Here is a 13,247-nt window from a genome sequence, read left to right as displayed (position 1 = left end):
AACTGACCTTTTCCAGTCCTGTGGCCACAGCCGAGTTTTCCAAATTTACGGTGGCATATTGAGTCCATCACTTTCACAGCATCAACTTTTAGGATTTGAAATAGCTCAACTAGAATTCTATCACCTCCACTAGCTTTGTTCATAGTGATGCTTTCTAAGGCCTTCTTGACTTCACATTCCAGGATGTCTTGCTCTAGGTGAGTGATCACACCATTGTGATTATCTGGGTCATGAAGATCTTTTTTGTACAGCTCTTCTGTGTATTCTTGCCACTTCCTCTTAATATCTTCTGCTTCTATTAGATCCATATCATTTCTGTCCTTTATTGAGCCCGACTCCAGGCCAGAATACTTGAGTGGGTAGCTATTCCCTTCTCCAGGGGATCTTCCCAATCCAGGAATCAAACCCTGGTCTCCCTCATTACAGGTGGATTCTTTACCAGCTGAGCCACCAGGGAAGCCCAAGAGTACTGGAATGGGAAGCCTATACTATCTCCAGCAGATCTTCCTGACCCAGGAATCGAACCAGGGTCTCCTGCATTGCAGGTGGATTCTTTACCAGCTGAGCCACCAGGGAAGCCATATGGTTTGAGGAATGGTTCAGTTGCCTGAAAGAAGATAGATGACAAAAAAGTCTAGGACAGAGAAGGATCCAAGGAACCAGATCATAGACATAGTTTTGACCCGTCCCCATCCCATTCCATGGCCATGGCAAATCAGTTCTCTTTTGGCCCCAGTTGCCTCTTCTATTAGAGACTTCCCAAGAGGCGCAGTGGCAAAGAGTCCTCCTGCCAATGCTAGAGGTGCAAGAGACACAAATTGGATCCCTGGGTTAGAAAGATGCCTTGGAGAAGGGAATGGCAACCCATTCCAGTATTCCATGTACAGAAGAGCCTGGTGGATTACAGTCCACGGACTTGCAAATAGTCAGACGCAGCAGAGCATACATGTGCGCGTTAAGGTTCACACACACACACCACTTCTGTAAAGAATAGAGAAAGTCTTAATACTCTCTAAGCTTTCTTCCAGATCTTTTATTCAAACATTAAAAAACTCAAAATTACGCATGAACATGAGAATTATCTTCAAGTAGTGAAGAACCTATAAAATGGTACAGTTTAGTTAATTTTGTTTTAGAAGGTAGAATTAGTCCAACAGATGGGATTTATAAAAGGAGATTTTAGTTCAACCTAACTGGTACCTTTAAAATCATTATATTAATGCAATAGGAAAAGACTTGTAGTGTGAAGCATCAATAGATACTTCACCACTGTCAAGGATATATGTAGGGAAATTATTCATCAGGTTAGAAAGTGAACTTGATATCACCTTCCAGGTATAGTATTTAGTATTCTGAATCTGCTGTCTAAAGCAGTCCCAAGGCAGTCTCACGTCCAGTGTTCTAGCAAACTTGTATATTGAACTGAATATTTTTTTTTTCCCTTTTATCATAAAATAAGGAGGGTTGGGAAGCATGGAATGTCAAGACTTCTTCTCTTTGATTCGCTCTAATACGTTCAGCAGGTTCAAGGTCAACTGCCGCCATTAATGATTCCCGTATTCCCTCCCGATCAACGGACACTGGCTGCAGCTGCCCAGCAAGGATTCCTCCTTCCTCCAGGCTTCAGCTATAAGGCTGGATGTAGTAAGTACCGTTGATTTTTCATTTGGGAGTGGGTGGAGGGCATGTCTTTAGGCAATTTAATATTCCTGCCACACCAAGAAATGAGATCACCCGTATAGCATTTTTATTTTAAAGGGGAAATACATGGAAAATGAAGAAAAGGGTTTATGTTGATATTTAAGTGCCTAAAATATTTCTGTGTTTCTGAAGCCAATATTTGTTTTTTATAATTTGGTTTCATAACTTTTATTTCCAGTGTATTCCTAAAATATGAGTATGATTTCCAGGTTGAATTTATTTTTACACAGGTAAAATAGGAATATCCCCAGCTTCCCTAGTAGCTCAGATGGTAAAGAATCCACCTGCAGTGTGGAAGACCTATATATGATCCCTGGGTAGGGAAGATCCCCTGTAAAAGGGAATGGCAACCCACTCCAGTATTCTTGCCTGGAAAATTCCATGGCAGAGGAGCCTGGCAGGCTTCAGTCCATGGGGTCACAAAGAGAAGACAGGAATATGCAGTTTAATAGGTTTCCATTGTGGAGAAGGCAGTGGCAACCCACTACAGTACTCTTGCCTGGAAAATCCCATGGACGGAGAAGCCTGGTAGGCTGCAGTCTACAGGGTTGCTAAGAGTCCAGCACGACTGAGCGACTTCACTTTCACTTTTCACTTTCGTGCATTGGAGAAGGAAATGGCAACCCACTCCAGTGTTCTTGCCTGGAGAATCCCAGGGACAGAGGAGCCTGGTAGGAGGCCGTCTATGGGGTCACACAGAGTCAGGACTGAAGCGACTTAGCAGCAGCAGCAGCAGCAGGTTTCCATTGTGGTTTAAAATAAACCCAAGTTTCCTAACGTGAATTAGCTGGCCTTCTATTATCCATCTCCTCCCTATATTTACAGCCTAGTTTCTCACTGGTATTCTTTTAGCTCTTAGACCAAACCATACTCTCTTAACCTGTGAGTTGAATTGTCTGGGTTCACTCTCCTTGGTGTCGTGAACCTCTTCCAACTCAGACCAGGGAAGGCTGGCCTGAACTAGTTAGATCCCTTTCTCCAGGTTCCTTTGGACCCTGTATATTTTCTTCCACTTCAATTGTAAACTGAGGGCCAGTGCACCTTCCGTTTCATTTATTGTTATAGCTAAAGTTTTAGTACAATATTCAACTATTTGTTGAATGAATTAATGAGCATTCGTTACAAACAAAAAAAAGGCATTTTTATACTGATAGTCTATATTGAGATGACTGTTTATATTGCTTATTAACTTTAGTCACCTGTGTTTATGACCATTTTTTAAACCAAAATCAAAATTCTACACTGTTTTGGAAACAATCTAATACTTTATTTTCCAAAATTCAGATACTCAAAATGCAAACTATAATCTGTAGATAAAAATAGTAACAAATTCCAAAGAGAGTCTAGGCTGCTAAGCTGAGTATCTTCCAGAACATCATTGTCATGCTCAAAAAATTCAGAGAAAGCAAGTATATTGAAGTATTTTCATAGATCAAAGTAGAATACCATTGAAAACAATTAGCAAAATATTATCACTTTATATATTTATGTAGAATATTTTGGAAGTTCCAGTAGATTTTGTTTCATTTATATGTTAATAAATTGTCCCATTAACATCCTGCTATGCTTCAACACTTATTGCATTTGAGAAATTTGTTGAATATTACTAGAAATCAGATATACTTCCTGCTAAATGATGTCTTGAAATTTCATATTTAACATTCGTTTCTAGTTTTTACACCTTCCTTTGTACAGTATTGAAGAAGTGGGATGTAATTCTTTAAATATATAGAGCCATAAATATGAGTAGATGCACCTATGGAGTCTAGGTAAAAACGAACTGAACTGAGGAGTTTCAGAATTCAGACTTGTAAGGCACTTTGTTCTTTACAGTTTTAACATGACTTTTGAATATCTTTCTCTTTGGTTTCCTATGTTTTAAGATGGTGTTCTCACTCTGGATCTTTAATTTATTCATTTAATATGTTTGTCACATAATTGTGTCTTTGTAGACTGATTCATCCAGAAATACCAGCTTCCTTTTTTTTAACTAAGGACTACATTTATATTCTAAATGTTTAAATTCTAAAAATCACTTAAATTTTAAGAAGAAAATTTTAAATTCTATCACTACATTAATTTCTGAGTTTTTAATTGTAAAATATATTTTGTTTCCATATACCTAAGGAATTACTATTCACATTAAATGCATATTGCCAATGTGTTTTTTTGTAGCTTTGGTTACTAAAGTTAAAGAAAAAATGCTTTTAAAAATCAGATTGCCTCAGATTGCACCTGCAGTACATACATATAGACCAGTTCTGTTTTCCAAAAAGAAATGTTTTAAGCAACTGTAAAAATAAGTCCCATTTTCAGATACTTGAAGAGAAAACCTCATTGAGTGTGAACAATAGTATAACTACGGACCTGGAAAAGGTCAGGAACACCTCTCCCTCACTCCCATTTGATGAGTTGGCATAGTGAACTTGTTCAGTGTTCGTGTAATGTGGCATGGAGAAATACATCCCTTCCTAAAGTTATTGGTATATCAACCATTTGATATTTATACCTTCAGTGCTTAAAGTTATAAATGATACCACATCTTTAGTATGTTTGGAAATAAAATAGGATAAAATCTCTACAGCTGCTGGCATGCTTAAAACTACAGTCATGCCAAACTCTGAATCTAAGATGAAGCCAGTAGCAAAATTAAGTGCCACCCTTGTTGACACGCTCATGCTCTGAGTCAGTTTGAGTTGAGGAGCTAGGTGGAAGCGATAAATAGTCCAGACTATTTCCTCCATAATCATGTATCAGGAGAGGAATTGAGATAGGGAAAGAAGCAAATCTCTCCATCATCCCTCTTCAGTGGGGCTTCCTATTTTATCCCCCACCCTCAAATTTTCTGTCATTTGTGACATGTCTGGCTCTCATTTGTTTTCAGTAATAGTACATAGTTTTTAATGACAGTGACTCTGACTAATCCATCTTGATTTTAGTCCCAAGCAAATATGAAAGATGAACTATTTTTAATATACTCAAATGCTTTTCATCAATCCATTCAAGAAGGTACTGATGATACATTTTTCTATTTAAACTTGATGTGTCTTGATAAATACAATTAAATAAATAAAATTTGAAACTACCCAAGAAAGTTAAAATAATATCAATGGGGAAAAAATAAAATTACAAGTTGGGTAACCTAACCATCATACATTGAGTTAGTATCTCCTATTTTCCAAAAAGAAGTTTTTCATTGAAAATAAAGGTATTTTGCCTATAATGAATATAATTGTAGAAATATGGTGTGGAATGGACACCTACAGAATATCGTTACTAGGATTTCTCTCAACTACTAGAAAGCATATCATTAAACAATATACAAATAAATAGCACAGCCAGAGACTTCAGAGCAAAGTGGGTAGATAGAAAAGTTTTATTGAATGTTGTAGTCTACTCTTATCTATGAATATGTAGATCAGTTTGCAAATGTTGATATATCACCAGAATTTTAGTTGTTTTGGCATTTGCTCTTAGTAAAAATCAATCATGAACCCACACTTCTCCATGTATCTCTATCTAGTTATTGTTTTTCTTACTTATGTCTTAAAATGTAAAAATACTTCCAGACTTCTAAGGTAAAATAATGGTATATTATTAAATTGAGCACTTTTAATATATGCAATAACTGGAAAACAGTTGTGTAAAAACACTGCTTTAATCAATCAACTCAATTCAGAGACTATTTCATTCAGGAAAAAATAAATGATCTTTATTTTTAACTAATAAGTTCTATGAAAATTGTCAATTCAGTTGTTATATGTAAACACACCCCAGATTTTATATTGTATAATCTAAGATCCCAATTTTAAATTATATTTGTGGATATTAGCTCATTTTAAGTAGAAAGCAATCATTAAAGCCCTTGGAAATAAATTTGAAAAACTAAATAATGAAGGTTCAAATTCTGAATTATAAAATAAATGTAATCTACAAATGAGTTGGTTCGAGTACACTTTGGATGGTTGAAAACTCCACGGACACAGTCCATTTGCTTCTGCTGGAAAGACTGAGTGGAATTCTGAGCTCTCAACCAAAGACTTGAACCTGTGAACTGCAAAGCTTGTATCCAGTAGATATTTTTGAAATAAAATGTGCGTACCTTTTGTACCTGTAGAACTATTTTATGTTGGCAGGAAGACTTTTGTCCTGGCTCACCATAGAAAAAAATCTATGAAAATTTAAAATTATTTTGAAGATGTCTGTTGGTTTTAGCTCAACAGTTTAGACTTGAGAAAGACATTTGAGATAAGGTGGTTGAAGGCCATAAGTTTGGTCAATACCAATTTCTCTGACCCCAACTTTCAGTTCTCTTTTTGTTACACACAGCTTCCTCATACCCTGTCTCGCACTCAGGTTAAGCACTGTTCCTTCAGAGCATATATTTGATAGGCAGAAATAAAAGGAAGAAGTTCTTCTCTTCTTACTAATGACTGTAGTCCTCTGCCTCTCTCCTTTCTATTTCAGTGTAAAACTTCTAGCCATGTAAATCTACTAGATGCTTTAGAAATTTTGGACAGGAAGATATTTTATGTGGAAATTTTAAAAAATCTACAGGAAGGCAAAATCCAATAGAATAGCCACACACACACACGTATGTGTGTGTGTGTGTGATGTGTGTGTGTGTGTGTGTATACACACATATATTAGGAAATAAACAGTTGTAAATAGGTTGGCTTGATAGTTTTGGCCCAAAGTGTCAAAACGAATATATCACATAGCCACAGATATTGTATCTTCCCCATAGATGGGCTGTAGTGCCCAAACTGTGTGCTAAAGTACCAGGGTGCTGTAGCTAATTCACAGGACACAGAGGATGTTTTAAAATTTCAAGGAAAATACAGAGGCATCTCTAAAACACTACATAAAAGGCATGAGTTGTTTGGAACTTGTTACTTAATAAAATGGAGCAGTTGGACATTTCTTTTGTCCTTAGGGTACCATGAAAGAATTATTGAGCCATGGATGGTGCCTGAATCTAAGACATTTAGGAACTTATAGCCTGTTATACGGAAGAGCCTGGTAGGCTGCAGTCCATGGGGTCGCTAAGAGTTGGACACGACTGAGCGACTTCACTTTCACTTTTCACTTGCATGCATTGGAGAAGGAAATGGCAACCCACTCCAGTGTTCTTGCCTGGAGAATCCCAGGGACGGGGCAGCCTGGTGGGCTGCGGTCTATGGGGTCACACAGAGTCAGACATGACTGACATGACTTAGCAGCAGCAGAAGCAGCCTGTTACATATTCATTTTAAACATTATAACTTTTTAACTTGATAGTTATTGTTATTGACCTATCACATTACAACCACAGAATAGAATGTTGTAACAAAATTTACCTTGCACTTACAGGGATACCTGTAATATTATACAGATAAGCAATTGATTCGCCACATCATGCTACTTGATTGGCCTTGTGCAAGTTATTGAGCTTCAATTTCCTGACCTACAAAATGGATTAATAACACCTATTTTACCAAATTGTTATGGAGATTGAATAGGATTATATATGCAAGACTGCCTCCCATTGTGTCTATCTCAAGTTACTTAAAAATGCTAAATACTGAGCATAATACCAGCAAAAACTGTCCCCCCCCCACCAAAATAATATTATAAACCCACACCCAGCAGTTAATGACATTTCATGATCTACCTATATAGGATCAAATTCATTCTGCCACACCTGAATGATGTTTTCTCCGACTAGGAAAGTATTATTGTTTAGAGAAAAAATATTATAGTGCTGATAGAAACATTCATCTCATAGGATACAATCTTAACCCTAACTGTTTTAATTATAATCACCAAGTTTTAAACTTTTTATCATTTTCCACTCACCTATTAGAGGTCATGTTGGAAGAAATCATGTGATTTTTAAAAAATGTATTTAGTCATTGTTTTGGTTGTTTGAAACTGGAAATATATTCACATATTCATTCTGCATTTTAACACATTGATTAATTTTTCAGAAACGTGCTAAATAAAATAGCCATATAAAGTTACTGATTGAAATATTTAATTGCCTTCTGAGATTAGCTTAAATAAATGGAAGTCGATGAGCCAAGCTTAATAAACTTAAAATATGCTGTATTTACTCTTCATCAGTTTTCTGAACAGTATTTCCGCTTCCAATAAAAAAGGAAACTCTCAGTTAATTAGTTCCTCATATTCCACGATAAAATTAATGTTTAGGAGTTAAATACCATAAACTTCCTCAGGCACATTTGCTGATGTGTTCCTGTTTTTAGTTAATGTCACATGTTTCATTGTTTAATGGGGGTATCATGTGGGTTTCATTATATCTCTCTGGTGCAGAGGGTCCATGTGTCTGGCATTTTAGGAGACTGCATGCTAATTTCTGATTTAACTGTGTCAACTGTATCAGCTGACATATAGGTCATTGACAATCAGTGCTGAAACAATCACCAAATCACAAGCTAAAAACCATTGACATGGTATGCTTTTATTGAACTGACAAAATAGGAAACATGTGTTGTCAGGATCACATACTGTAGATTCTTTGTACATAAGTGGAGAGAAGATGTAATCATATCTTCAGGCTTCTGTGTGTGTTAGAATTATTGTGACCAGCTCTTCTTCTTCCCTCGCCTCCCCTCCCCAAATCTTAGAAATCAATGACACTGGGCAAACATAACTCAGTTTCAGATCAGATCAGATCAGATCAGTCGCTCAGTCGTGTCCGACTCTTTGCAACCCCATGAATCACAGCACGCCAGGCCTCCCTGTCCATCACCAACTCCCGGAGTTCACTCAAGCTCACATCCATCGAGTCAGTGATGCCATCCAGCCATCTCATCCTCTGTCGTCCCCTTCTCCTCCTGCCCCCAATCCCTCCCAGCATCAGAGTCTTTTCCAATGAGTCAACTCTTCGCATGAGGTGGCCAAAGTACTGGAGTTTCAGCTTTAGCATCATTCCTTTCAAAGAAATCCCAGGGCTGATCTCCTTCAGAATGGACTGGTTGGATCTCCTTGCAGTCCAAGGGACTCTCAAGAGTTTAAAGCTTTGTAAATATTTATTTTTGTAAAGAAGAGTTTTGTAACTAAAGAGTCAATCAGTTAAGTTCTCATGTTAGATTGGTGGCATTAAAATATGAAATGATTAAAAAGTAAAGAGAACTGAGTACAGAAATTATGTGGTGACAGCCACCTTCCAATTCCCATGGATTAGATGTTTCTAGGTCAGTAAAATAGTTGTTTTCCTTTTTGCCAAATAATGGAGTTTACAATATTCATCACTGAGAAAAGATATATATATATATATATCTTTACTGTGACAGTGTCATAACTTAGTATAGAAATGATAGCTTATTTTGTGCCTTATTGTTTACATACAGAGAGACATATTAATGTTAAGCAGTATATCTCTGTGAAGTAGTAACTGTGCTATATTAATAACCAGTATTTGGTCCAGTCTCCCCACCGCCCCCCACCACATACAGTGCTGCTGCTACTGCTAAGTCGCTTCAGTCGTGTCCGACTCTGTGCGACCCCATAGACGGCAGCCCACCAGGCTTCCCCGTCCCTGGATTCTCCAGGCAAGAACACTGGAGTGGGTTGCCATTTCCGTCTCCAATGCATGAAAGTGAAAAGTGAAAGTGAAGTCGCTCAGTCGTGTCCAACTCTTAGCGACCCCACGGACTGCAGCCTACCAGGCTCCTCCGTCCATGGGATTTTCCAGGCAAGAGTACTGGAGTGGGGTGCCATTGCCTTCTCCAACCACACACACTACCACCACCAAAACACACACATACAAGCAAACAAACAAAAAAAACACAATAGCCCTTTCTTTGATAAATTCTTCAGATTTCATTAGACTAAAACTATAATCTTTTAATCCATCTTGTTTGCTTTTTAACAGTTAAGAACATTAAGAATGCCTTCAGTTAAAATATGAACTGATTCAGCTCAGTGTTTTCTTTTTGACGTGATTCTCATTCCTGATACCAGAGTTCAGATTGGCTAGTGACACTGTGTTTCAGCCAAAAGGCCTCAAAATGTATTACCTTATGAATTTGTATCCTAGTCCTCAGAATTCCAGGTTTGTATTATAGTTGCCACAGCAAACATGGAATCTCATCTTAGTAGTAAGCTCACACTAAGGTCATCAAACTATATATGCCCAGTATAAGTGTAAGCCCAGAGGAGTAATATATTATTTTATTTGAATAGATGTAACTGTTAACAGTACTGGACAACTCTGTTGCCCAGTAAATGTGCTCTTTCACTATAGAAAGCTCCACTAGAAGGCAAACTTTAATCATAATGTTGATGGGAAAATATAGAAGCAAAAAAAGTATTTAATAAAACAGGGTAAAATAGTATCTTGTTTGTAAGTCTAAGATAGAGATCTGTGTTTTCCATGAGAACTGAAGCAGTCATGCTCCTGGAACATCATGAGAATCAGATCCTGTATTAGGTTTAACTATACTATAACAAGGAGAAGGCAATGGCACCCCACTCCAGTACTCTTGCCTGGAAAATCCCGTGGACGGAGGAGCCTGGTAGGCTGCAGTCTGTGGGGTCGCTAAGAGTCAGACACGACTGAGTGACTTCACTTTTACTTTTCACTTTCATGCATTGGAGAAGGAAATGGCAACCCACTCCAGTGTTCTTGCCTGGAGAATCCCAGGGACAGAGGAGCCTGGTAGGAGGCCGTCTATGGGGTCGCACAGAGTCAGACACGACTGAAGCGACTTAGCAGCGGCAGCAGCAGCAGTATACTATAACAAGCAGAGACAATACTAGCTTAAATGTGGAAAAATAATATTTTTTACTCATGTAACAATTCAGGCATTGTTGATGTGGTAGCTCCGTGCTATCAGGTCCTTCCTTGTTCTCTTCTTTATTGAATGGCTTTCCACAAACTGTGGTTCCCATCTCATGGCCTTAGGTAACTTCTCCAGCTTCTGTGACCCAACTCCAGCCAGTGCAAAGGGCGGAAACTGGGAAAACTACACATTTTAAACAGTACTATTTCACTAATAATTTATTTTTTGCTTTAGTTTCGTAGAACATATTTAAACTTTTCTTGATCCTATTTATATAGTCACCTCATAACAACCCTTCACATTTTTTCAAATATATTAAAGATAGCATTTGCTGTCTGTACAAATATCAATATTAAACAGAAGCTAAAAGTTACTTGCCTGTGCAAATATAACAAAAAAAAAAATCTTTGTTCCATACAGTAACTAAAAGTTATCTTCCTACACTCATACCTTCCTGTCTATAACCCCAATCTGCAGAGGTGATCACTGTTAAGTTTGGTACCTATTTTTCCAGAACTATATACACATATACTATATACACATATATATATTATATACACATATACTATATACACGTATATATTATATAATATATATATTATATACTCATGCATAAATATGTATTTATTTATATGCAGGAGTGAGGATATCCGTGTATTATAATATATGCTATGTAATATATATATGTATATATACACCTCATGTGTGATATGTACTGTATAATATATGGGAAGATAAATGTTTCTGCTATATTCTACTTATAAATATAACAGAAAATCATGGTCATCTTTCTTCCATACTTTCAGACTTAAATTATTCTGCATCTTGTTTCATTAAACTGAATACACTATATTTTATGTTCCCAAGCAATTAACATTTAAGTTTGTCTACAGTACTTCACAGTAGATGAATGCTACTGTGATTTTTGTGTGCACATATTTGCCCCAAATGTATTAATAATAATCAGTTCCATGACTAGAATATGGTGTTTTTCTTCGATATATTTTTTTTTCCTTTTGAACATTTTTCACCTGAGAGATTATCTCTAAATTCTAATGCTCTCTGAGTGGGTTAATGGATGGTTTAAAACTTTAAAATATGAATGATCTGAGTTAAGCTATGAATACGCATCAGTGAGACTTCTAATCTGAAATTGTTAATTGTCTCAATTAAATAAATTCTGTCAGAAGAAAAATTATGCAAGTTGTCAAAAGACGTTGGTGGTCCCAATCCCATTTCATATTATTGAGTGCCCTTGGGCAAGTCATTTTCCTCTTTGTACCTTAGCTTGTCTTCTTCAGGGTAACTCCAGTGATGTCTGCCCTACTCATTTCATAAGGAGACTGTAAATGTTAGATAGGACAAATCTATGCATTTCTAAACAAGTTAAATTATTCTATAATGTATCACTATTTTCTTCTTTGGAATAAAAGATATGACAAACCTAGTTCAGTTCAGTTCAGTCACTCAGTTCAGTTCAGTTCAGTTCAGTCGCTCAGTCGTGTCCGACTCTCTGCGACCCCATGAATCACAGCACTCCAGGCCTCCCTGTCCATCACCAACTCCCGGAGTTCACCCAGACTCACATCCATCGAGTCAGTGATGCCATCCAGCCATCTCATCCTCTGGCGTCCCCTTCTCCTCCTGCCCACAATCCCTCCCAGCATCAGAGTCTTTTCCAATGAGTCAACTCGTTGCATGAGGTGGCCAAAGTAATGCTCAAAATTCTCCAAGCCAGTCTTCAGCAATATGTGAACCGTGAACTTCCTGATGTTCAAGCTGGTTTTAGAAAAGGCAAAGGAACCAGAGATCAAATTGCCAACGTCTGCTGGATCATGGAAAAAGCAAGAGAGTTCCAGAAAAACATCTATTTCTGCTTTATTGACTAGCCAAAGCCTTTGACTGTGTGGATCACAATAAACTGTGGAAAATTCTGAAAGAGATGGGAATACCAGACCACCTGATCTTCCTCTTGAGAAATTTGTGTGCAGGTCAAGAAGCAATAGTTAGAACTGGACATGGAACAACAGACTGGATCCAAATAGAAAAGGAGAACGTCAAGGCTGTATATTGTCACCCTGCTTATTTAACTTATATGCAGAGTACATCATGAGAAGTGCTGGACTGGAAGAAACACAAGCTGGAATCAAGATTGCGGGGAGAAATATCAATAACCTCAGATATGCAGATGACACCACCCTTATGGCAGAAAGTGAAGAGGAACTCAAAAGCCTCTTGATGAAAGTGAAAGTGGAGAGTGAAAAAGTTGGCTTAAAGCTCAACATTCAGAAAACGAAGATCATGGCACCTGGTCCCATCACTTCATGGGAAATAGATAGGGAAACAGTGGAAATAGTGGCTGAATTTATTTTTCTGGGCTCCAAAATCACTGCAGATGGTGACTGCAGCCATGAAATTAAAAGACGCTTACTCCTTGGAAGGAAAGTTATGACCAACCTAGATAGCATATTCAAAAGCAGACACATGACTTTGCCAACAAAGGTTCATCTAGTCAAGGCTATTGTTTTTCCTCTGGTCATGTATGGATGTGAGAGTTGGACTGTGAAGAAGGCTGAGCGCCGAAGAATTGATGGTTTTGAACTGTGGTGTTGGAGAAGACTCTTGAGAGTCCCTTGGACTGCAAGGAGATCCAACCAGTCCATTCTGAAGGAGATCAGCCCTGGGATTTCTTTGGAAGGAATGATGCTAAAGCTGAAACTCCAGTACTCAGTCGTGTCCAAGTCTTTGTGACCCCAT

General features: G+C 37.6%; 1 protein-coding gene across 15 annotated transcripts in view; it reads left to right on the top strand.

Moving 5' to 3' along the window:
- Nucleotides 1–13,247, top strand: part of SOX5 (SRY-box 5) — a 1,171,960-nt gene that overhangs the window by 1,009,825 nt on the left and 148,888 nt on the right. For 13 of the 15 annotated variants that reach the window (XM_027541542.1, XM_027541545.1, XM_027541540.1 and 10 more), the window contains one exon: nt 1,521–1,644. In XM_027541542.1, coding sequence (XP_027397343.1) covers nt 1,521–1,644 — 124 coding nt within the window. The remainder of the gene's footprint in view (nt 1–1,520; nt 1,645–13,247) is intronic. The other 2 variants (XM_027541534.1, XM_027541538.1) reach the window with 1 other exon arrangement.

Source organism: Bos indicus x Bos taurus, chromosome 5 (assembly GCF_003369695.1).
Source record: "Bos indicus x Bos taurus breed Angus x Brahman F1 hybrid chromosome 5, Bos_hybrid_MaternalHap_v2.0, whole genome shotgun sequence".
NCBI lineage: Eukaryota > Metazoa > Chordata > Mammalia > Artiodactyla > Bovidae > Bos > Bos indicus x Bos taurus.
The sequence above is the reverse complement of the archived record's forward strand: the minus strand, read 5'-3'. Positions and strand labels throughout refer to the sequence as shown.